The sequence below is a fragment of the Hyposmocoma kahamanoa genome, unplaced genomic scaffold, assembly GCF_003589595.1.
Source record: "Hyposmocoma kahamanoa isolate Upper Pololo Valley unplaced genomic scaffold, ASM358959v1 98972, whole genome shotgun sequence".
Classification (NCBI taxonomy): domain Eukaryota; kingdom Metazoa; phylum Arthropoda; class Insecta; order Lepidoptera; family Cosmopterigidae; genus Hyposmocoma; species Hyposmocoma kahamanoa.
In genome coordinates this window covers 1,253,857-1,280,560 of record NW_020655740.1, presented here as the reverse complement: position 1 = coordinate 1,280,560, position 26,704 = coordinate 1,253,857, and the positions used below count along the sequence as shown (strand labels likewise).

General features: G+C 38.6%; 1 protein-coding gene across 1 annotated transcript in view; it reads left to right on the top strand.

Moving 5' to 3' along the window:
* The window catches only part of LOC113238956 (dystrophin, isoforms A/C/F/G/H), a 429,949-nt gene that overhangs the window by 63,534 nt on the left and 339,711 nt on the right, over positions 1-26,704 (top strand). Inside the window, exons 18-20 of the mRNA XM_026475816.1 lie at positions 17,898-17,986; positions 18,264-18,362; positions 26,372-26,477. Coding sequence (XP_026331601.1) covers positions 17,898-17,986; positions 18,264-18,362; positions 26,372-26,477 — 294 coding nt within the window. The remainder of the gene's footprint in view (positions 1-17,897; positions 17,987-18,263; positions 18,363-26,371; positions 26,478-26,704) is intronic.

Below are 26,704 nucleotides of genomic sequence, written 5' to 3'. Positions count from 1 at the left end.
TACCGAAAATCGAGTATATGACCAGAAATAGGGACGAAATAAGTGCCATATATTCCTGGTAAGACATTAGCGATACAGTTCTTATAAATATCAAATCTCGTTTGCACTGAAATATAGACAGGCCAACAACTGATCTGTGTGTACGTCTCCGAATATTCCAAAAAATATTCTGTATTTATTGTAATAAAGATAATATCTCTAAGAATGCCGTGCTGTTCTATTCGGTGGTGTGGGAAAAACAGCAAAACTCTAATTACAAAACAAACGGAATCACATTTCATCGGTAATTAAATATTAAATATGTAATTTTTCAATTGTCGTCCATTATAGCATAGCTCAAGTTAAACTGGTCGATTTGCAGTGAAACAATTGACAACACCCATCAATTATTCCAAATCATTTATGCGTCTTGCTTCCACCTAATGCAACTCCCACTACGTCATCTCATTCTATTCATTAGGCACGCGTTGCTAGTGTTGCAGGGAAAAAATCATATTATGTATCGATATTTGCAAGTATAATTAATTATTAGTGTGTAAAATAATCGGTAAAGTAAAAAAATCTACATCTAACGTCGACGTAGTTAAGTATTGAGCCATGAGTATAATATATCGATTTTATAAGTATGTCAGATTGTACACAAGAAATACTAACTGTGACGTGATAGATTGTCGTTCGTTTTTATTGCTCAGGAAAATGGTTTTTGTTTGAGAGTATATTTATATATTTAACTTCTTATGGCCGTGTGGTGTTGGCCTAGTATAATACCACCCCATATCTTTCCATGGATATCTTCTCAACTAACGTACTGCTATCACCTATCCACCTTGCAAGTGTGGTGATTGTCCCAAGTCCCCAAGGAGTCCAGACAGTTTATGAGTTTTGGGGAGACCCAGGCAGTTAGTGTTGTGTACTGTCTATTGTTTTGTTTAAAATACGTGGGTACCGAATAAAACTTGGTGTTTTTGTATTGTTTTTAAAGATTTCCTAAGGATCTAGGTCTTAAGGAAAAATGGATTGCTTCCACGAAAAGGGAAAACTGGTTTCCAAGCAATCATCACAATTGCAACACACACAGCATCGTTTGCTCTCGGCATTTCACAGAAGACTGTTTTTAGACAAAGAACATTCGCCGCCACTTATTTTATACCGCAATTCCTACACTGCATATGCCTGTAGTAGTAAGTGATATATACGTAATCCGTCTAAAATAACTTTACTAAACTTATATTATTTATAGACTCCACTTTTTTCCCCTTCAGAGTAACATACGTTCTGAACCATCCATTAGTCCGATACCATCATCATCTTAAAATGAACATATAGCAACTACACCTAGGGCAACTAAACTAAATGCTACCGATCCTGAAACTTCTACACAATTTAATTCTCGGACCAACCTCTTTTAGAGTTGACAGTCAGTTTAAGCATATAAATGAGATAGGCACTACAAGAGAAAGTACGTTACTAATAAAACAATAAGAGGATGGTATCTTTAAAATTCACAATAAAAGAATTAGGGGTAAAAAGTATTGTAAAAGCGAAAGACGGCAACACTTTAAAGAAATTTGGTGTGCTTAATGAAGAAATCGTACAACGTCAATATCTAAAACATGGAACAGGGAAAATTGTAAAAAAGAAATATTCGCCACAATTGAGGAGTTTCGCTCTTACGTTGAATTTTTATTAGACAAAAGCGTACAAATATGTAAGAAATACATTTAGTACTTGCTCACTCGGAATGACTATACATTCTAACAATACTACAAATTCGAAATCGTTAAAAAAAACAGGTAATGGTTATTTATAATGCCATATCGTCGTCTTACTTTCTCAAACTCGTATCTTAAAAAAATTGAAATGAAATTTGAAATGCAAAAAATGCATTGTATATGTACATATTTGCAGGATGATTAATTTCACATCAAATTTCCTTCATTTTCACACACACTTCATTTTCGCCTACTCTTAAAGTAATGCATCCAAATTAACATCCTTGACAAGAAACTTCAAATAAATAGAAATTTTGCCATCTCCTGAATAATCACTGTTTATAAGATACGAGCCCTGTGCCCCACCTATGGTGGGGTCGGGCTCGGCATGCGGCGCGTGGTCGGGTTCAGTTTACGGGGTGTGCTCATGTTCTTCAATGGCACAGCAGTTAGTACTATGGGCGCTTGATGAGGAGGTCGATTCTCGATTTGGGCCAATTTAAGAAACGAACATTTCTAAGTTGGTTTTGGTCTGAGTATTCTGGATTATCGTTGTTTTGGTATTCATAGTATAGGAAATTCGGCAGTAGTTTGGCATTTTCCCCCTAAATACTTCTCTTTGGCATAGCTTTCAAGAAAATGGAATCTAACAGATATGGTTGAGATACAACAACGCTATAATAAGTATCTCATTTCCATTACATCGGGAAGTATGCCTTACATTTTTACAATTGTGAGATCTTGTACTCGTAATCTATTACGCCTCCGTACATAATTACCTCCATACGGACCTCGGCCTGCGGCCTCGACACTTAGGACTTTGTTTTAAAAAAAATTAAATAGCTCTTTAATGGCGGCCATATTTAAAAATTACAAAAATATATTATTCACTATACACTTTTCGAAGGTTTCGGTACTTTCTGATACTCACCAAATCCACCCAACCATTATTCGCGTACTTTACTTTTACACAGCTGCTCTTCTTTTGGGAATAAAATGCTGGTCAAAAAACCGAAAATTCTCTTATACGGCGGCCATCTTGGAAAATGGCGGAATCCAAATTTCATTCGCAGATACATACTATGGGCCTCCATACACGATCGGATGTCAAATTTCTGTCGGATCGGAGCACTTTTATTTTGGGCCGCCATTTTGAGTACGCCAACTTGAAAATTTTTTTTACCTGCAGTCGGCTCGTACTATTCTGTACGACATTTGTTTGAGCGCCTCTCATCTATCTCCAACACTCGCCGAGATGTAGGCCTCGGAACATACTGGATTATGGAAAATGTATGGCGGCCATATTGGCCATATTGGATGGCCTTTTTCCAGAACAATTAAAAATTTGTGTTGTCAAACCACTTTTTAAGAAAGGTGACAAGAAAAATCCAAATAATTATAGGCCAAAATCTCTAATCCCGACTCTATCCAAGATATTCGAAAAAGCTGTACATACTCGATTGAATGCATTTTTAGAAAAACATAAAATCATAAGCCGTTCTCAATTCGGATTTCAAAAGGGTAGCTCTTCAACTCTTGCATGCTTTGAGCTGTTGCGTAATATAACGCAATGTATTAACGCTTCTACCCCTGTAATGTCCGTCTTTCTTGATATGAGTAAAGCTTTCGATTTTGTCAGTCATTCAAAACTTTTACACAAACTTGAGATATATGGTATCAGGGGGAGAGCCCTTGAATGGTTAGAGAGCTATTTACAAAATCGATCGCAATATACAGAAATAAATCGACTCTATCAGTGGTAAGCTATATATAGTACTCGTAGTAATTGTCGTATAATAGTACAATATATATTCGGCTCGGCCTGCGGCGCGTGGTCGGTTTCAGTTTACGGGGTGTGCTCATGCTTTTCGGTGGCACAGCAGTTAGTGCTATGGGCGCTTGATGAGGAGGTCGATTCCCGATTTATGCCAATTTAAGAAACGAACATTTCTAAGTTGGTTTTGGTCTGAGTATTCTGGGTTATCCTTGATTTGGTATTCATAGTACCTATATAGTACAGGAAATTCGGCGGTAGTTTGGCATTTTTTCCCCCTAAATACTTCTCTTTGGCATAGCATTCAAGAAAATGAAATCTAACATAGAGACGGTTGAGATACAGCAACGCTATAATAAGTATCTCATTTCCACTACATCGGGAAGCATGCTTTACATTTTTCTGCTTTCGATCTTGTACTCGTAATCTATTACGTCTCCGTATATTATCTCCATTTGATGGCGTGCGGACGCTTCGGGCTTCGCCCTCCGCGGACCTCGGCCTCCGGCCTCGGCACTTATGGGCAAAAATATATTTTGACCACTAATTATTATCAAACAATCTTAGAAATCTTTTCGTGCCAGTTTTCAGTCCGAGCAAAGCAAGTTTTTTCAATAGCCGTTGCGTAAAAATTTACGGCTATATCAAAAAACGGCGAAACAAAATTTTTACCCCAATTTATGATTGAAACCATGTCATTTGCAGTCGAATTAGAAGAAATTTTTATCTACCGCCAAAAAGTTTGTATGGCAGCCATATTGAAAAAAGGCGAAAAATAAATTTGGACCGCAAATTATTATCAAACAGTTATAGAGATCTCCACATATTGATTTTCAATTGAATTGGAGCAAATTTTTATTAGTTGCTGAATGGCGGCCATATTAAAAAATGGCGTAAAACCATTTTTGATTACAAATTATTTTCAAGCATTCAAAGGAGATCCACACATGCCAATGTTCAAAGGGATAGGAGCATTTCTTTTCTGCCGCCAACGAACGCCTCTATGGCGGCCATGTTTGAAAATGGCGAAAAACTAATTTTGACCACAAATTATTATCTAGATATACTTCTAGAGGCCGCCGCATGCCAATTTTCAGCCGAATCAGAGCAAGTCCGTTTCGGCAACCACTTTTGACGAAAAAAACGCTTATATGACAGCCATATTAAAAAATGGCGAAAAGAAACTTTTGACCCCAAATTATGGTTAAAGAATCCTAATACCTAACCTAATACCTATTTTCAGCCGGATCGAAGCAAGTTTTTCTTCGGCCACCATTTTGAATTCGCCATCTTGTTTTTTTTAACCCAGGCAGCTGGCATTATTAATTTTTACTTTCGGCGGAAATTGACCAGGGTGTACCTCATAAAAGTGCACAAATATTCCCTCCATATATTATAGTTTTTGCAGGCCGTTGATCACTCTTTCATATTTTCCACATTTAGGTCTTCTCATATTTGATTCTTTGCTTTGGAATCTATCCGCGTACAACGGTATATATATTTTTTTCCACCATATCGGGAAGTATGCGTTCTATTTCTATCAGTGAGTAAGAACTTGTAGCTTTATATATATAACTATATATTTTTGGAACAGTCATAAGCTCTGCTATAAGGCATTTCAGGCTTATCCATTCTTTACCGGACACCCTACATAAAATAAAGTGTTTGAGAAAGTAAGAGGTCGATATTTACTATCGATTTCGATAATATAAATATTTGCTTGTCTTGCCTTTAATCTCTAAAGTATATTTCGAATTCGGGCCCGCCTATCGGAGTGCAATTGTCACCAGTTGTCATTTGGCAGAATAGTTTTCAAACAAATTAAATGACAATTCGTCTCTATTTCTGGTTATATACTCGATGCCACCGTGAGACTGAGACATATTAACTAAAAATAACGATAACTCACGTATTTAAGTCGAATTTTTGCTCGAGATGTTTCGAACCATGTTTTTGGCTGGTAATGAAGTAGAAACATTAATTTCGTAATGTAACCAATACAATATAATAAATAAATCGTATAAGCCGTCTCATTTCTCTGCTTATATTATAATGGTAAACCTAAACGTACTTGCGAGGGCCGAGATCACGATGAATTTGCGAATTGACGGGCAGGTATTGCGACAACCGTTGTAAGGAAAATCGGTGCGAGCAGCCGTGTGTTCGTCACACGTACCGGTGCAGAGCAAAAAAGAGTGCGATGCGAACCCGAAATAATATCCGCTTAACTCCGTTATTAGGGAGAGGCGTCAATGAAACTTCGGGACATTGAAAACATTCGTGCCAGGAAAAGTCAGGTTGCGACAGCGGTAAGGAGATACGGGTGCGGGAAAGGGACGCACTAACCAGGGGAAGATTTCCCTCTCATTTGGAGGGTGGCCAGGGTGGCGACGTCGGAGGGCGACAGTGTAGTTCGGTCGCGCTCGGCATGCGGACGCGGGGGCGCGGCGCGCGGGCGGCGACCCGCTCGGAGTAGCGCGGCGCTGCACGAGACTCGCGAGCGCGGCGGCTCGAGGGCCCTTGCCGATTGCAGGCTTCCTATGTGAGACCGCGCTCCACATCCACTAACTAGTACACGATGCTCCGGTTCTTTAATTCCGCGCTGCCACCGTTCAGTGTTCTGTTTGTTGATTTGTTCTCGTAAAGTTTTATAACTAACAACTTTCCAAACTTAACGACTTGGCTAACTCAAAATGTTATGCATGCATAAAGGTGTAACAGAATGGTCCGCACGTATTTCTGATAGTGATCGTGACGGGTGTGGTGATTCGTGAATCGTTTGCTGTGTGTTTCATGTCTTTTTTCGTCTAACTTATTTGTTATCACGAGTATGATCGTTAGCTGAAATTTATCGTCGGATCTTTTAGTTACTCTTATTAAGATTGAAAAAGAAAAGCCCTGTAAGAATATTTGCCAGCGCTGCTAAACGCGGGTAGATTATTTTGCTGCGGTGCGGAAGAATACAGAATACAAGAACACAGTATGGGGAGTTAGGCAGCATGCGGACCACGCTTGATTGAGAGGGGAAGGTGGGGTAAGGCGTGAGTCGCGGCGGGCAGGGCGCCACTCAAGGTCACGGCCGAGTCATGTTCGCTTTCTCTTTTTCTCTAATATTATTCACTATTTCATTTATCAATAACATCGTTAATTACGAATTTTCACATCTAACAGGTGGTGAGTCGTACAAGTTCTGCATAAAGAACCCTGGCTTAACAAGTCAGCGAGTTTTTTGACACGTGCAGCGCTGTGCGGCAAGGCATTTATTCGAACAAAAAGCGCATATATTTGCCAACAGGTCGACCTGTGTTGGGGCATTATCGTGATTACGGTTTATGAATTACATTCTCGATAGCCGTAGGCTTTGAAGAAAAAACGAAGAAATGAATGGTCCGGTGTAATGAAAATCTTTTGTACGGTTAAGGCAACATTTCGTTTAACGAAACATTAATGAACCCTTTCACGCACAACGCTTATTGCCTTGCGTTGTCGTTCGAACATTGTAGAGGTGCGAAATAGTGAGGCGACGCCGCTGCTTCGAGTAATAGTCGAGACAGGCGACAACACGAATGTTGAATGAATTGCTGCTTGCCTCGCTAAGAATTGGTTTTACGGCTGGCTTTTCCTAATGGGGGAGGGTGCACACTTAGTAGATAGTACTGAGTGAAGTAAAGAGTGTAACCGTGAGTTTCACAGACAGTATGGTTAAATCCGAAACCATAGAAGATACAAGAAAACTATCTTAGGAACCATTAAGTCCTTTTTTAACCGACTTCAAAAAAGGAGGAGGTTCTCAATTTTTTGTATGTATGTTACGCGCTGACTCCGGTATTTGTGAACCGATTTTGATGATTCTTTTTTGTTGGAAAGAAGGTACTTCCATAGTGGTCCCATTTCATTTTGAAGAAAATCATCCACCTCGAAGGGTGGCTGTTCACGTATGAAGATTCATTTTTGTAAATAGCGCCTAACTTTAATTTAGTAGCAATTACTTTAATGGTTGATTTTGCTATTTCTCCAATTCAAGGCGTTTTTCTCTCCATATACTTTGAGTAGTGAGAACCGATTTTTATTATCTCCAGTGTCAAGTCCTGTATAGTGGCGAACTAGGGGATATTTCAATAAAACTTAGCAAATAGACATAATTCCACGTACTATTGAGGTCGGTTTTTTTAGCACTCTGTACTTAAATTATGTGAAAACAATTTTCGCATAGTCAATTTTGTGGTCAAGCGTGAGATCTCCGTAAAAATGAATAAAATGGATAAATTTTTTCTTTAGTGCTAATCGATTCAGTTTCATGAAGGTATCATTTCATTGTATGGGTGAAAAAATTATATAAATTTGACCAATTTCTGCTGTCCCGATTATATTCTTCCAATAAAATAAAATCATTGTTACCTATATGAGAGAGTCTATCAGCATTTAAAAAAGTTAGTCAATTTGATTCATTTTGTATGAAAATTCATGTTATTAAATTTGACCAACTGCCGGTGTCCCGATTTTTTCTTCCCTTACACTGAAATTAAACTTATAAGAAACTTAGTCTATTGCTGTTAAAAAACAACTAGTCAATTTTATTAATTTTGTATGAAAAATATTTTATGAAATTTGGCCAACTTCGGCTGTCCCTATTTTTTTCGTCCCATACAATGAAATGATCCCTTCATGAAACTAAGTCGATTAGCAGTAAGAAAAATTGATCAATTTTAATCATTTTTATGGACAACTCACGCTTGACCAAAAGTTGAGTATACCAAAATAGTTTTCACAAAAAAAGACTTAATGGTTCCTAAGTCAGTTTCCTTGTAGTTATTGTGTTACTAAAAAAACACTCTTTACATTGGTGGTCATATAATTAGAAACACTGACCTTGACTTCTATTGTCGTTACAAATTATCTTATAACTAATTTTTAACGTGTATAGAGAGAGCTCCGATGTATTTACGAGGATGTATAGGAACATAAAATGTATTACTATAGCAGTTTAGTAATGCCAAACAACGGTAATAATACAAAGTTAAAACATTTATTAAGATTGAATTTAAACACAATGGGCTGTGCCGGACAACTAATTAGAAACAGAAAAAAATTAACAGTAAAATCATAAGCAAAGTGAAGACAACCTCAAGTAATTTGGATAAATACTTCATCCAACACTGCAACTTAATATTTGGTAGAGTAGACTGACTCTGTTGTCGATTACAGCTTTACAACGACGCGGGATTGATTCTATCAATTTTTCACGTGTTTCTAAAAAAATACATCTCCAAGATTTTACAAAAGCTTAGTAAAGTTCGTTGATATTGTGTTTGTGCGACACTGTTTTCTTTATAGCGTACCACACATTTTCTATTGTATTTAAGTCCGGGCTATTTATTGGTAGGCCACTCTAACACTGTCACCGATTGTTCTCTGAGAAACGCTTTCACGCTGTGTGCTGTATGCTTTGGGTCATTATTGTGCTGAAATATCATCTCACTGGCAAATATTCTACGGAATATGGGATCATTGTCTACTCCAAGATACTTTTGTGCTGATACTGATCCATCGGACCTTCAATCTTTCTCACGGGACCAGTCCCGTTTCTTGAAAAACATCCCCACACTTTAATATTTCCACCACCGTGCTTAACTGTCTTTTCGGGCTCAGTGTTCTTGTTATTCAAAGCCTCAAATGTCACCTTGCGCAAATACCTCTAACGTTAGAACCTTTAAAAGTGTTCGTCTTAGCTAAACCAATCATAAGCCTGTCTTCTTGAACAGTGGTCTTCCTCTTCCGACCCTTTCTCGGCGCCTTATCTGATGTTCCATGTTTTTTGAAATATGCAATGGCGTTAAATTCCATCTATACAGAACACTAAGTGATCGACTATTTTTCGGTACGTCCATTTTTGCTCTAAATGTAAGTTCACTATAATCTTTCTTGTTCTTGCATCAGAGCTCTTCTTTTCAACCATTTCTAATAATTTAGCCAGACGTAAGGTAACCTAACTAAATAAATAAGAAAAAAAATGCAAAATGCATAATATGACGACCTTGTGAAAAGTGTATTTTTGTTTTAAAACTCAAGTTTCGAACATAAGTCATACTTTGTTTCAATGTTTTTTTAATTAATGTCTTAATTGTCTAAATATTACAGCCTGTTTTTAAACTAGGAAATGAGTGTACATTGCAATGTAGTCTATTAATATTTGGCCCCCAATATATTGCAATAATAATGTTAGTTACATGAAAGGACTACCAAAGGACTAAGTATTTCTAATTATATGACCACCACTTGTACATACTATTTGGACAATATTTGTATATACGGACAGAGCTATTTTCAACATGCATCTAAATCTCGAAATCTATGTAATTGCAAACTAATTTCTAATTCATTTTCTTATGGATTGACAATTGCCTTCAATATGACGAACTAAACATGAATGAATATATTAATGCATACTCGAGCATGCTGTATTTCTAACTAATAACAATTTAAACCATTTAAACCATTTATTTTCAAAAACACAAAATAATAATAATAATAATAATAATAAAATTATAAATAATAATAATAATAATAATTTGCAGAAATGAGGATAAACAATTTATAATTACGCAATTTACTTAATTAATGAATTATTTAAAAAAAATTAATATAAAATAAAAAAAAATAAAATATGTGTGTGACGGACACGAGCTCAGGGAAATGCTGAAATCACTTTGTAGTGATTTCAGCCCTGATTTTCAGCTCGACCCGATCATGGCAGCTCTACGTTGTCGATCACACACACAAATCGCAAACAAACATCAAATATTATTTATCTAATAATAATAATAACTATAATAAACTGCCTCCGTGGCCGAACGGTTACCATACCGGACTGCCACGCAGAGGTCCCCGGGTTCGATTCCCGGGCCGGGAGAAATATTTGTATGGCCTACATTTATTTCTCTCGTGAGTTTGGGTGTAGTTTGTGGTTGTCTATGTGTGTGTCCATGGCACCCGCGACACAGGGTTTCCCTAGTGCGGGGCTATGTTGAGTGTGTGCGTTATTATTATTATTATAATAATAATAAAATGAAATAATAATAACAATGACAATAAACCAATAATAATATTAACAAATCTGAAATTATGAATTATGTTAAATTATTAATTAAATTATCACAATTCTATACAATTATTTTAAAAATAGTTTCTATAGACATTCCATAGACATCGCACAGAGTCTTATTTTCCCCTTTATTTTGCGTTTCATAAAAGCACTCACTTTTGATCCACTAGCATATTCCTCTTTCGATGCATTTTCAGGCTCAAAAGGGATCTGCGTTCGCGTAAGGGTGGAGGGAGGTTATTCCAGATCTTTGATGCTGAGTACTTGAATGAACTTTTTTTTTTTTTTTTTTTTTATGACATTAAGTAACGGGACGAACAAGTCGTGTGCCTGATGGTAAGCTACACGCCTGCCCATAACAGTTGCAGTGCCACCAAGAGCTTTAAATTACAAAGATCTTGGGGGCACTGCCACTGCGCCCGTCACCCTGAGACATAAGTTGACAAGTCTCATGTGCCTGTAATTTCACCAGCACCCTTACCCTTCACAACCGGAACACAGTAATGTGACCATTACTGCTTGGCGGCAGAAATAGGTAAGGTGGCAGTACTTCCCTGGACGAGCTCTTTCACAAGGAGCTCTACTGCTACTAAACCCTTATATCCGGTTGTTTTGTGAGATGGAATTCTTAACAAAGTACTTTTACTTCGCAGATTTCTGTCAGATTCATCTCCTCTCCATTCCAGTTTTTCATATAGATATAATGGTCGCTTCGTGAATACTATTTTGTGAATAAGGCAAGTGAGATGCATGTGTCTGCGCGCTTCCATTTTCAATATTTTGTTATTTAAATATGGCGTGACATGCGCCGGTTTAGGTATTTTATAGCAGAAACGGGCACATGCATTTTGTACCCGCTGAATCGCCACCTTTGCGTTCACCAGAAGTCGCGGACCGTAAACCGAATCACTATAATTGAGTTGGGACAAAACAAGCGATTCCACCAAGATTTTTCTGACCGGTAGAGTCAGATGCTTTCTTATGTTGTATAGTAGTTTGAGCCTATAGAAGCAGCTTTTTATTTTAACGTTTAAATGCTCAGCATAACGCAGTTCACTGTCCATCAGCAGACCCAAGTTCCTAACAGTTTTTACTCTTTCTATAGGTATGTCCGCAATGACAAGAGCAGGATCATAGCTGAGAATATTTTCACACTGGAGTTTTCTACCCAGCACGATAAATTTGGATTTAGAAAGATTTAACATTAAAGAGTTTCTGTTTGCCCAATTCCATATAGAATCCAAATCTTCATTAATCTGATTTACAGCCGTTACGGTGCGTTTGGAGTTAAAAGATCGGTATATTTGTGTATCATCTGCGTATAAATGTGTTTTGCACAATTTTGTCGTTCCAGGAAGGTCAGCTGTAAAAAGCGAGAAGAGAATTGGGCTTAAGGTTGACCCTTGTGGAGTGCCTCTACCCACTATCTTCATGCTTGACTTAACTACGTCATCATAACATCTGTCTCGAGCTCTACGTATTGCTTACTATTGGACAGAAAAGAGTGAAACCATTTGCAGCATCCATCCGTTACACCGTAATAACGCAGTTTCGCCACAATGAGCTCCAGGTCAATGCAATCAAAAGCTCAAAAAAAATCTAGTAAAGCCAGTATAGTGCCCATTCCCCGATCTGATGCCTCCAAAATATCATCTGTTACTTGAGCTAGCGCAGTCTCCGTGCTGTATCCACGGCGAAAACCAGACTGAGCAGCGGGCAAAATTCCCTCATTCTCCAGGTAACTTGTAAACTGAGCACAAACTATTCTTTCCAATATCTTTGATAAAGCTGGGAGAATACTGATTGGTCTCAAATCTTTATAGTCATTTACATTAGGTCCTTTTGGGATTGGTGTTACCCTTGCTATTTTCCAGGCGTTTGGATAGTAGTTTACTCGAATGGATTCATTTACTATGTGTGTAATTATTGACAGAGTAGCTGGTACATTCATACGAATCATTTCCATTGAAACAGTGTCATACCCAGTGGCGTTGGTTTTTATGTTAGAGATGACATTCATTATATCAGCTTCAGTGGCCATTTCTATGCTGAAATTGTTATCCGAGAATCTCTTTGTATTCTAGAACTCAATCGTATCCGGGTTCGCAGCTGTAGTAACAACATTCAAAAAGAAATCATTGATACTATCCGGATCCTGGAGCTGATGCGGGATACCAGACGATGTAGAGGCATCAGTAGCCATGGTCACCGGTTTTAAGTGTCTGTACATAAGCTTCGGATTGCTCCTATTCGCATTCACAAAATAGGAAAAATATGCTGATCTTTCTCTCTCTAGGGAGGAGTTTACTAAATTCTTCATTTGTTTATAATAGTCTTTATGAATGTTTTTCCCAGTGCGCCGCGCTCTAAACAGAGCAGTGTCTCTTAAAGACATCATTAGTTTAATATAGTCTGTGATCCAGGGGTGTGGTTTGGAAGCTAATTTGGTCCGATATAGTGGCGCGTACTCATCAAACAACGCTAATAAAAGGTAATTGAAATATTCAACCTTCAGATCTATGTTTGGTTCACTGAGCACGTTCTTCCATGGGAGTATATGAAGCTCTGTGTGGAATGCTTGTTCATCTATCGTGAGCAAGTTTCTTTTGTATATATATTTAGGCTTTTCCTTAGTTCTCTTTATACATAGCTCGGCGACAACCATGCAATGATCGCTGAGCACTGGAATATCGTGTACATTCACAATTTTACATAAATCGGGAGAGTCAGTCACTATTATATCTAATAGAGAAGCCATTCTATCTGTAATACGAGTAGCTTTCTGGTTTAGCAGCTCCAATCCTCGTTGTGACAGAAAAGTTATAAGATCACCAGTCCTTTGATTCCGTTGTTGCAAAACATCAACATTAAAACCCATCAGTAAAACATATGATTACAGTATCTAAATTCATTTATAGATTCATCCAGAGAATCAATAGCCGAGGCAACCGACACAGATTCGGGTCTGTATGCTGTTTCTATAGCGAAACGCCCGTGGCCGGGAATGGTGAGCTCCAGCCAAATCTGCTCTAAAGTAGAGCCTGGGCAGGGTTTAACGCGAACTTGCAAACCCTTACGCACATAGAAACCCACTCCCCCGCCTCTAGCGTCACCGGGTCTAGGTTTATGTTTAAATTGATACCCCAATTATTTAATATAATAATTTAAAATTATACCCCGGGATCTTGGGTGCATATTTCTCTTCTCCTTGTTTTAACCATGTTTCATTTCACGCCAGTATGTCTATTTGGTATCTATCCACTGCAGCCACGAGCTCGTCACGCCCAGTATTTAAAGACCTCACGTTCAGCAGTCCCAATATCAAATTATTTTTCTTTGTTCTAGTCATTTATGTATAATTAGATAATTAATTGATACCTCAATAGATGCTGCCAATGATACCGACTCAGGGCTTGCGCGATGTCCATAACTTAAAATATCTTGAAACATAGCTATTACTGTAACATTGTGAGCCAATAAATATATTAATAAATGTATAAACACTCTAAGTTGCCAAACGAACATTGTAATCACCAAAAACCTTACTGAGGTCAGCTTCAGTGCGGATGCGGTGGCGTGTCTTACCGTGTTCTTCGCGTACATATATTTTTCCATCTCTTGTTCATACGTATTTCCATTTCTTGCTGTTGGCAATCTCCTTTGCTTTGCGGAACAGTTGTCTATTGTGTTTTGTAAGCCGCTTGTTAACATAGAAAACGCGAGCGGGTCCGGGTAGAGTCATGCCTTCGGTGGTTATGCGGCGTCGGACACGCGCAGCCTGAAGAATAGAATCTTTCAGGGCACGGCGCGTCACTCTTATCACTAGATGCCGAGGACGTGGCGGTAAACCACCCTCTGTGATGGCCGAAACCGGGCCCACACGTTCGGCGGTCACAATGTCCCGTTCGTCAAGGCTCACGGCTAGTTTTTGAGCAACCGTAACGAAAACACTCGTTTCATTTTCTTTTCTCACTTCTGGTAGACCTGCAGTTTCTATGTCATTACTAAGCGAATCCTGGTCTCGGCTCAATAACTCTTGTTTCATTTCCATAATTGTGTCTTCCAACGATTTAACATGGCCTGTACAGATTTTAACGGTTTTCTTTTCTAGATCGTCCATTCTTGCTTCTATTTTTTCAATTCGGTTACTCTGTTCTCTTACGCATCATGTAATTCTTGCATAGTCATCCTAAAACAGTTCATTTCTGTACGAAAAGCCCTGATTTCGGTACATAATTGTCGTATTTCTGTTATATCTTGTTTTTCCATTTTTTCCTCTGTTTCTTTATCTCCTTCGCCTGAGAAGTTCTGTGTTATGTCTAAATCAACAACTGATGTTCCTTTTCTTCTCAGTGTTACGTTTGCAGAGTCATTGTATCCATTGCCATGGTCCGGCGTAGTGATGGAAGGACGGATTGGAGTGTTTCCACTTTTTGGTTGCATGCATTTACATTTAAGGCATTTCCAGTCATCTTTTTTCTTCATGAGCTGGAACATTTTGAATTCTACATTTCCGCAAGCCAGATCGTACGTGCAGTTAGTTACAGAGAGCACATTGAAGGTGTTCCCGTTTAGGTACAGGATTGCGGCAACCTTCACATTTCTGTGTTTCGAATGATGACATTTTTATGATAATGCCCTCCGCTGGTGAGTAGCCGATTAATTCGAGTCAAGTTGAGGTTGACCAGTGTTTCATGCGGCGTTAATTGCTACTAAAAATACTCAAGGCTCCCTCTATCGGTGGGTAGCGGTACTTTCATTGATCTTTTTATTTTCACCGTGTTAAAATAGATGGCGTTCTGTGTATCTATTTTAACATCTATATGTAATTTAAAGTGTTAACGGTTCTTTAAGGTTATATTTTTAATTAAATACAAGTATCTATTATCTTTTTTCCGGTTTGTGGGGACAAGGCTCTTCCTCTCGAGGTGTACGTCTTTTAATTCTGTTTACGAGTTTCAAAAAAACTTTATCTATGTAAGATCCAGTGAAAAATACGCTTCTCCACACAGTTGTTTATATCGTCCGATTTGCCGTATGATCTTGGCCACATTCACTTGCACAGCACCCTTGGTAGATAAGTAATGTTTGTAATCACAAATATGACGAATCCACTGAGACTAAGTATTTAAAAATATATATACGTAAGTTGATGTTTGTTTGCGCACTGCAGCGCCCTCTCATGTCATCAATTGTTAGCCGTACAAGAAATAAAAATAACTTAGAGAAGTAAGTATAAGCGCTATTTCGTTTTGTTAATGTGAATGTACTTATTTGAAACATTATCAAGACGGAACCAGTGCGCCACTGGACCAATAAAGGCAGAGCGGGTTACACAGATTGGCAATGAGGGCGCGTTACCGTAATGTCGTAGCGTTTTATTTATCTTTGGACGACTGTCACGTTTAGCCTATTCCCATGTCACGACTATCTGTCGTGGACGATTACTTTATCGTTGAACGACTGTCGTGTCTAACTGTTCCCACTAGAGCGTGACGACAATTTATATTTCACGACTGTTTAATGCACTGAAGTCGCTTCTACGAGTATGTTCTTTTAGAAGCCAATAGTGTGTGTTCGCTTCCGCGTGAAATGGATGAAATTTTAATAATGTATTACTTTTTAAAAAGGCGGAATAGGAAGCAAACGAAGAAAAGAAAGTTTTGGGTACATCCAATGTTATTAAAAAGCATTACATTAGGATTATGTCAAACGTTTATAGATGGACTAAAAAGTGATGAGAGCAAATTTTGGGTCTATTTAAGAATGCAATATTTTGTAATAAGTAATATGTATAATTAAATTTAAACAAAACTCAATTCTCAACAATTATTTAGTTGTAATTAGTTTTTGCCCTCGATCTCGGCCATTAATGGATTTCAATCCGATTTAAAACCGGCGTTAACTAAGCGCCGGGTTGAAACCCCAACGATATAAAAGTCGTGAACGACAGGTAATCGTGTCGTACTATATGAGAACAACTTCATTCAAATATACAACACACTATACTTTAAACTGCACGACTATTTGTCGTCACGACATAATGGGAACGTGCTCTAACTAGATGTGGCAAACGTTTCGAGTATAGATTTATACTTAATATTTTGTTACTGATTTCTGTTGTTTTAGTATTTTCGTATGTATTATTCATAAATTGTTTCTTTAAATAATTTTATACTAAGGGTTCGATAGTCTAAATTTATTAATCTTATAATAGTTTGATTGGTTTTAATTTAACCTTTAGATTTCATCAAGGAAGAATATGTGGTCTGTGGAGTTCATACTCTATACTCTATGTGTAGTTTCGCTAAGGAGTTGTATGTCGCGAAATGTACGTGTTACGGTAAGTAACGAACTACGCCGCGGATAATTTGCCGTTTTAGGTTTAACCTTCATGATTTGGGGCTTCCAGGTTAAGGTTACGCTACCAATCACGAGATCTAAGTATTTTTCATTATGGTTTGTATGTGCTTTCTTGTTCATTCTAAGTTGTTCAAAATCTGATAATGTTTTGACAACGTAAAGTTAATAGATGGGCCTGAAACAACACGTTGAGAAGGTCTGTATTATTTTGGGTACTTTACGCGATCGAAACATGCCGTGATCGAAGCAAAACAGACTCGTACCGTCGACATATTACGACGGCTGCCCTTTGGATTGAGAATGCTTATATTATTAACGTAAACTAAAAACAACAGGGGTCCTAAAATCGACACTTGAGTGGACGGCACGAATATTTGTCTTTATTAAGGTGACACACACGTAAATGACCTGAATTACATTCTCGCCGCGGAAATCAGTGCTTGTCAACTTGACTAGTCTTGCCGTGATTTGTTCAATCCAGTCTATTTTAAGGCATACTTCGTGTTACCATATAGTGCCGTACCGCACCGCACCGCACCGCACCGCACCGCACCGCACCGCACCGCACCGCACCGCACCGCACCGCACCGCACCGCACAGCACCGCCTGCGACTAGTGCACGCTCGTCTGCGACTCGCAATTCAATTAGCTCTCACCTCGACACCGCGTTCACAATTACACAGTTCACTCCTTAAACGGTTGAATTTATACTTTTTGAGTATTATTAATTATTCATCATATACAGAGTACGTACAATTCCTTCGATATAAATGTCATTAAAGGGAACTATCCAAGTGTAACATAATTTAATGAAACTTAACTCAAATTAACAAAAACCCTGATAAAAACAGGGTACCCCAAACAGTTAATAGTGTCTCCACCAGTAAGCTGACAACTCGTCGAGACTGTTGTTGTGCTGTTCATGACAGTGTGTCTGTTGTTGCAGAGTGGTGCGCGCGCGGCAGCGGGCGGCGGCGCGGCGCGCACCAGTCGCCAGCGCCGGCGCCGGCTGCGCTGCTGGCCACCGTCTTGCAGGTCAGTCAGTCTCGACTTTTTTCAAAATGATCAACGATTCGATTCTCGTCAGGTGGTGGCCACAGGCTTTTCCTTAATATGTCTTAAAAGTGCTTGCGGAGGATACCAGACCAATCATATTTTAATTCATCTCAGTTTTGAATTCGTAAAGAACCGTGTAGGGCAGTTAGTTCCATATCGTGTAGCTGCAAAGCAACATTGAAATATTCTTCTCTGAATTTATTGTTGATTTAAGCAGTAATCTTTACACAATGAATGAATGTGTTCGTGTGCACAGATCCGCGACTGGGTGTCTGCAGAGGTGGAGATGCTGCGCGCGCAGGCGGCGGTGGTGGGCGACGTCGACGACGTGCTTCACCAGCTCGACAAGCAGAAGGTATTATTTAGAGTTATTTAATAGCTACACTTTTTTTTAAATATTATACAACGTCACACTCGCTGCTCGGATCCCAAAGTAAGTAACTAACTAACGACGGAACTAGAAACACCCAGACACAAGACAATACAGTAAAGTTAGTTTTTCTACATTGACCCGGCCGGAGATCGAAACCGGGACATTAGAGATGGCGTCATCATGGAAACCGAGGTCGTCAATTTGTGATAATAGTATTTTTATAGAAACAGTAAACATACGTACATACTTTCAACGACTGTTTCCTGTTAGATCGCAAATAACTGATGTAGACATAAAAGAAAAATTAAAGTAGAATTGGAGGAATAGTTCCGCTAGTAATAGCATGTGATGTAATAGAGCGTTGTACGAGGGCTGTTCCGAAAATAGTTCAGAGTAAACATAATGTCTTTTATTGCCACTATTTTGAATTGACGGCTAATTTCAATACAAATCTTCGTGATGAAAATCATTGAACACCTGTGTGTAGCTCTTTTGTTTAAAATTTTATTTATAAATTATCTGTCGCTCGGGTTTTTTTTGCAACAATGGACGACACACGGGAAGCTTTTCATGCTGTTATTTTCTATGATTTACAAGCTACTTTTGGGCAGTCTGCTCCTGCATTAGCAGCAATTATTTATTGGTTTCGAGAATTTAAACGTGGTCGGTGTGACCTCCATACATCGTCATCCCACCTTTTATCGACTTTCTTCGGTTCCTGGTCACTCGTACTTAAATTTAAATTTTGAATTGTTCCATAATTCTTCTGCTCACATTCTGATTTTGTTTCGTTCCACCGCGAACACGTCTTCTCTTTATTTTTTTGAACCGTTTACCGGTTACCAAAAATCTCTTGTTCGATAAACATTTTAAAGATCACAAATATTAATAAAACGGAATATAATATTTATATCTTTACCCTTTTGAACTTGGAACTAAACTCGCTAGGCAAGATGTATGGAGGATGCGGAGGCTACCACTGCGCCAGGCAGGCCACGTTACAACCTCCAGAACATTCCAAGCGGCACCACCAGCAGTGCGCGTTTCGAACGTGGACGAGTGAACCTAAACGGTGACCGCAGTCCCGGCCCACAGTAACTCATAAAAACGTCATCAGGTTAATGTGGCTGTAGCGGGAGAATAGACCTTAAATTTATTCTCTCATCGAAATACCGTCTTGTTGATTGGTGCAACTTTCGAAAATATTTGAAAAGTTCGAAGGAGGAACTTCGCAAAATAATAATAAACATCCTACCATCCTTACAAGTGACGAATCTTTGGAGCTACGGTCCTCTAACGCAGCAGCAATCCGCATAATGGGTGTTTCAAGAGTTGCCCACTAAAGTCGTTCGCGGTCGGCGCGTTAAAAAAAATATAGGGGTTTTATTCGACGCAGTGGACCAGTAGCAGTAATTCCGCTAGAACACCTTTATTCATGAATGGTATTGCATAGTTTATCTGCATCAAGCTTTCAGGGAATTGAATAGTGAGCGCCTAAGGGCTCCTGAAGTTCTTGCTGCTAGAACCATCGACTATTCGACAACTTCGGGAGTACAAATGTTACCCTATCCTGCGTACAGCCCAGATTTAGCTCTATGCGATTTCTTTTTATTATCCACAGTAAAAAAAACGCTTCGTGGGCGAAAATTTTGCACTGCAAACGTGGCCGTCGAAATAATTTGACGATTATTTTTCGGCCGTGCAATATACGTTTTTTAAATGTTTTGAAAGCTAATTCAGTCGAATATATAAGTGCATAGGGGTTGGAAGGGGATATTTTATTTTTCGTATTGTAACTACTTAAATGTTATCTATCTTATTATTTATCGTGTAGCCTGTTACTTTAGTAAAAGGCGTAAAATAAGATCTAGCAAACAAGTTGACAATAAGCCAGAGCCGTAGGGAATAACTTTGACGGTCAAATGACACACGGCGCTTATTAAAATGCTTGCGAGGAAACAGTGTATTTTGTGTGTTTACCGTAATATGAATTGTTGTAAGCTCTACAATTGCCTTTCGGTTTCGGCGATGAAAGTCTGTCTTTTGCAAATTGCACTTCACTTAAAACTGGGTCGCAGTTTATTGTATAAAATTCCAGTTCGTCTGTCATTTATTTTGTATACATATTTATGTGTATTGAGTAAATACTGGGTAATTTGTTATAATTTTAGAAAAATCCTGGTTTTAGTAGTCACGGACGTGTTTCATAAATCTATGTACATATTTTTAAATTTGACATATAATTTATAGATTTATCAAACATATTGTGTGTTGAAACATAACTGCCTCAGTGGCCGAACGGTTACCATGCAGGACTTCCACGTAGCGGTCCCGAGTTCTTCCCGGGCCGGCAGAAATATTAGTATGGCCTACATTTATTTCTCTCGTGAGTTGAGAGGGTGTAATTTGTGGTTGTCCATGGCACCCGCGATACAGGGTTTCCCTAGTGCTGGCTATGAGTGTGTGTGTTACAAAAATATAAGAGGTATTTAGCCGCTTTGGTGTATTATATTATGAATAGAATTAAAATGCACAGGCTACATTTTTAAATGTTAATAATAATAAATGGGTCAATAGAGGCACTGTATACAGTTAATAGCACATAATCACATTGTCATGATGAAAGTTTTACTTTTAAAGGTGGCAATAAGAAGATAATGAGCTTGGTGATAGCTAGGTGCAGGTACGATACAGAACGCACCATAATATGAAAACATTCCAAGTGTATCGTAAATAAATACAATTTGAAATACTTTGTATAAGTGTACAAATGGTTTAGTTTTTTCAAAATAAAGGTACTCCTCGCTACTAAAATTTGAAATTGGGCTGTAAAAACTAAAAAAAAAGAAAATGTTTGTTCACACTGCAGCAAAATGTACCACTTTTCGTACGATCAGCCGCTCGAGAGAATAAACTTTTCTAGCAACCGTGTTCCAGTACAAGGGTATTTGTTGCGTCTAATTCAGTGAGCACGAGGCTGGGCGGGGCGAAGTGGGGCGGCAAAATCACTCCTTTGGGTATCTAAGTCAACCCTCGTACGAAGGATTAAAACTGGTTTGTACAACGTGAGAGGGAAAATAGACCTTGCTTGTAGTACCGAGAGAAGAAATATGCGCGCGACTCGCGCCGGGCAAGCACCTTACCGGATCCCTTAACGAAGATATTGAATTAAGGGACGAAAAACTAAATACATAAGACGTTCTCTCGTTACATAAAACAATACAGTATTATGCTACGATTTTGTAATACTTCATTTATTTGATAAACAAAGATTATTATAATATTCGGAAACAACATCCTAATACTTGTTAATGTCGATGCAGCCGTCGAAGCATACACATTTTATATCGGCTAGACGAGGTCGAATGAAAGAATGTCGGTCGAAAAGTCTACAGAAAGGCAGGAGCAGTTTTGCATGATGTAATGCTATTAATGTGTTGGCAATTCGGCTGTGTATATTAAGTCATTGCAACAAAATGTAGCCGCGTGCTCAGAGCCGCGGCGCGGAGTCCCAGTCGCCTCCGGCGGCCGCCCGCCGACTGGGGGTCGTGCCCACGTCGCGCTGGCCCTAGTGATGTACGGTTTACCAATATTCCACTCGCTGGTTGTAGGCGCTGTCGTGTCGGCTACTCTTTCTCTTACCAATCCATTTCTTTAGACTGCTTCGTTGTTTATTGGTCCTCGTTTCCGATCTTGCCACACAAAGAACCTCTGAGCAAACTTTTCTCTATGTACTTACAGCTATTTTTCGAACTGAGGGCCGATTCTGCCTCGGGAAGTCCTGCAGGCTCGTTCCACAACCTTGTTGAAGAACTACAGTTTTGCCACGAGTAACGCAGCTCGGCCCTACAGCCGCGGCGCGCATGCGCGGCGAGCATTCGACCGACAGGCACTCGCCTCACCGCTCCCCTCCGATTCACAGCGACCGAGATTTTTACTTTACAAATTTTAACGCACTACACATACGCGGAAAACGATGATTTACTGGGTCACAGCATCTTAAGAATTGTGGTACCCATCACAACAGCTGTTGAAATACTGGGTAATTCACACAAGAACTTACCAAATTGCATATTACCCGTTTAAATTTACCTACTGCTTGGAAAACTGTATTTAAAATGTTATTTAATTGCCTACCATTTATGGATCGTTGTAACGATGACGTCAAAAATGAGAATGAAAAAATGAGATTTTATTTTTGTGTTGATCATTTGTCAATAACTTCTCACACTGATTCTGAACTCATACAAAAACGAGTGCCATTTAAACAGAGAAGAGAGTTTTTTTTTATAATATCAAGTGACGGCACGAACAAGTCGTGCGCTTGATGGTAAGCTACACGCCTGTCCATAACAGTTGCAGTGCCACTCAGAGCTTGAAATCGCAAACATCTGAGGGGCACTGCCACTGCGCCCGTTACCCTGAGTCATTTGACAAGTCCCATGTGCCTGTAATTTCACCAGCACCCTTACCTTTCAAAACCGGAACACAGTAATGGTAACATTACTGCTTGGCGGCAGAAATAGGTAAAGTGACAGTACTTCCCTGGACGAACCCTTTCACAAGGAGCCGTACTGCTTACGTATTTATTTATTTACTTTTAGGAAGATTTACAGCGAATTTTTAACAATAAATAAATGTTGAGTAACAGGTGAAAGTGCTAATTACAAATCTCCACAAGTAGCACAAAAAATAACTTATTAAGTTTTTAGTCAGCAGAAACTAAAACATTATTATTAAAAATGTAAACTACATAATATTATTTTACATTCTGAAAACAGGTACAATTGCCAATGCAGGGGAAAAAAGAAAAGAAAAAAAAAGGAAAAATATTTAACCCTATATAGCCCAACCAACAACACGCACATCTTAAAGACAGGAAACAAAATAAGGAGAGATAAATAATTACGTAAAATTTTGCTTAGTAAACGTTCGTCGAATCAAGCCTACACTAGTACTGAACAGATCGATGTCAATAGACGATTGATTGTATGTACTTTTTAATTGCTCGGATAAACAATGAATTTTGCCTATAATTAGTCCTCGCCCCGGGCACACACAGCACCGTTTGACGCATGAGACTCAGCGCGTTAGTCCTAAAGGATAATTTAGACAGTAGTTCCGATGCTTCCGACGAGTCAATTTTACTGTTTATTATGTTATACAGGAAGCAAATGTCATTAACTTTTCGCCTATTATCGAGAGTTACAAAATGATAACGCTTACAACGCTCCACATAGCCTGTCGTTCGCTGTTTTGTCTTATAATTTAAATACCTCAAAAACGTTTTTTTGTATGGCTTCAATACGTGATTTGTAAACTTATCTAGGGTTCCACACCTGAGAAGCATAATCGAGAACACTGCTTACAAGAGCACAGTACAATATTTTAATAGGCTTTATGTCGGTAAAATCATTACACGTCCGCATCAAGAACCCCATGGCTCTATATGCTTTTGCAACTATTCCCTCATTATGTTTATAGGTTATAGATATAAGAGCAAGTGGGAATCAAAATACACGCCTAGATCCCTAACACTATCCACTCTATTCATACAACTGCCTAGAAGACTATAACCTCCACCGATAATGGTTTTTTTACGCGAGTAATATATGACGAAACACTTCGTTACATTTAAGTCTAGTTTATGAATTCGACAATAAGCTACGAACTGATCAAGATCATCCTGTAGAGTCTGAACGTCTTGATTTGACACAATTTTTTTGAGCATTTTCATATCATCAGCATAAAGTAATACTTCAGAGTTATGAAAACAAAGTTAGATATCATTAATAAATATGATGAACAATAATGGGCTCAACAGAGACCTTTGTGGCAAAACCCGGGGGAACAAAATTCCAAGTGGATTTATAACCGGCAAGAACCACTGCTTGACTGAGCCTATCAATATAGGACGACAATATAGGACGACTATATAGATCACCGTGGACACCAGCCCTCGATAACTTATCAAGTATGATTCCGTGGTCAATGCATTCAAAATATTTACTGTAATCGGTATATAGAACGCCCTTCTGAGCTCCGTCCTCCATACCAGTCGAAATACCAGGTCTCAGTCAACGGGATAATGTCATATGAACTTAAATAAACTTTTCTTAAAAACGTACTAGTTTCAGTACGTAGGCCCCTGGTATTTTGGTAATATAAATTAAGTCCAGCCATTTTTAAAGGTAATAAAAAATATCAATATATTTATAATTAATACAGCAACCTATAAAAAATAAGATACAACAAAGACACGGTTATAATACCACCGTAAATTTACAAAAAACGTAATTGTGTATAATATAATTAATATCTATGTTATTTTTAAGTTTCTCGCTTCTCTTGTACAAAATTATATTATTATTATTAGGGCCATATACGCAAAATACACCAAATATAAAACGTTTATATTTATATAAAATCTTAGCAATGGGCAGCAAATACATAACATAATAAAGAAAAAAGCCAATGGGCAGTAGCGTACAGCAAATATTACTTGTGATGACGGCGAAAAGTGAATACAATAGAACACTGTCGATACAGATGAGAGCCCGGCAAGCGATTCGAAACAATGCAAAATATTAATGTGTGCGTGAGCTGGTTTGTAGCAATAGGTGAATAGGACTTTTTTACCTGCATTCCTTCGATTAACTAATGGCATTCCTGCAGTTCGCAAACTTTTAGACGTGTAACTTTAAAATTGATATCCAAAGAGCACTTGATACGTTAGTTGATTCAAAATAACACACGGAACACAAATGCACAGATTGAATATAAGAATGATGTCTATTATTTCGGTGAGATTTTTAATAGATCCTTTGGGGACCTTATGGATATAATAGGAGAAGAGTCGTCTCTTCGTAGAAAAATTTTTGCATTCTTACCCATGTATACTGAAACCCCTGTTCTTTGCCCATCTTCTTGGTTTCTGTTAGAAGTGTTTTATTATGTACGGTAAGATGATCATTCACAAATACTTTAGATCTCCCTTGCAGACCCAAATCAGATGGCATAATTGGTGACGTTTTGATTGCTACTCTAGCCGCAGCTATAAAATCTTCTTTAATATACCTATTATTAAAGCATACAATAATTGGCTTAATATGATCCGGGTCACGGGTTCGGACACGCGTTGCAAAGTTGTGTCTTAGATACTGGGTATTGGATTTTTTTCCGAGCGGAGTAAGTTTTCATTTTGAGGAATGCCCTGCAGCTCGATATTATTCATATGATCCCATTGCTCTTTGTCATTGATGTCATTAACAATTTTCTCAATTTGGGATTGAATGGAGGCTTGTACAATCTTTGCGTCCTCAAGAAGTGTTAAATGGCTTTCAATCTTCGTGAACCTAGATGAAAATTCCCTAAATGTGTTTTCAGTAGCTTTTGCTGTATCCTTTAATTCTGAGAGATCTGCTATAAGATTTTGTACCTCCTGGACCAAAGAATCAAGCGGCATCAACCTTACGCCGAGAGGTTTAATTTCCTTCATGAGCAACTCGTAGTTTCCATCAGATACTGGTGACACACGTGGTACTTGAGAATGTTTACATTTTGAACAACGCCACACACTTTTCGGTGATCCCAGCGCAATGACAGTGCTAGTATTTGTTGCACGCGCTAAAGTGCACTCCATCAATGAATTGATCGTCACACTTCGAACACTTCAAAGAAGTATGTTCAGACTTCGATGCGAACATTTTAAAGTTTGAGAACCACTAGCAAAGTTAGCACTGCCGAACGAGAGGGGCACGCCTATACGCCACTGAATCAATGACGAGACTGACTTATTGTAATAAAAAGGTGTAATAATTAAAATATGTTACGGAATCACTTCAATGAACGTTAATGTAAATACACTATAGAGCACATGGAATAATGCAATTTGACAAATGTGCGAATGTAATGCAGATGTAAAATAGTGTGGAATAGCGAATACGTTTTATTCAGCTACTTTGGGAGTTAACTATGTGCTTGTGTCACAGGGAGTGCTGCGCGAGCTGGAGCAGAAGAAGCCACAGCTGGAGGAGCTAGTGTTAACAGCGGAAAGCCTACGAGGCTCCGAGAACAGGCAGCATCTGCACGGGAAAGGTACGTGTCTTAACTGTTCATTGCTTGGCCTTGCTGAATTCGGGAAGCGAAGCTATTTGCGAAAGCCAGTGACAACAGAACTAACTTAAAAGCTTATAATAGAGCACGCAACGCGCCCATGCCACGCCGCATCAATGCGCACTGGCATTCTTGCGTAGCCTACGGGACGTACGACATTAGCGAAACCTCTGTCGAATCGAGTCGCGATCCCGCTAAAGTATAATAGG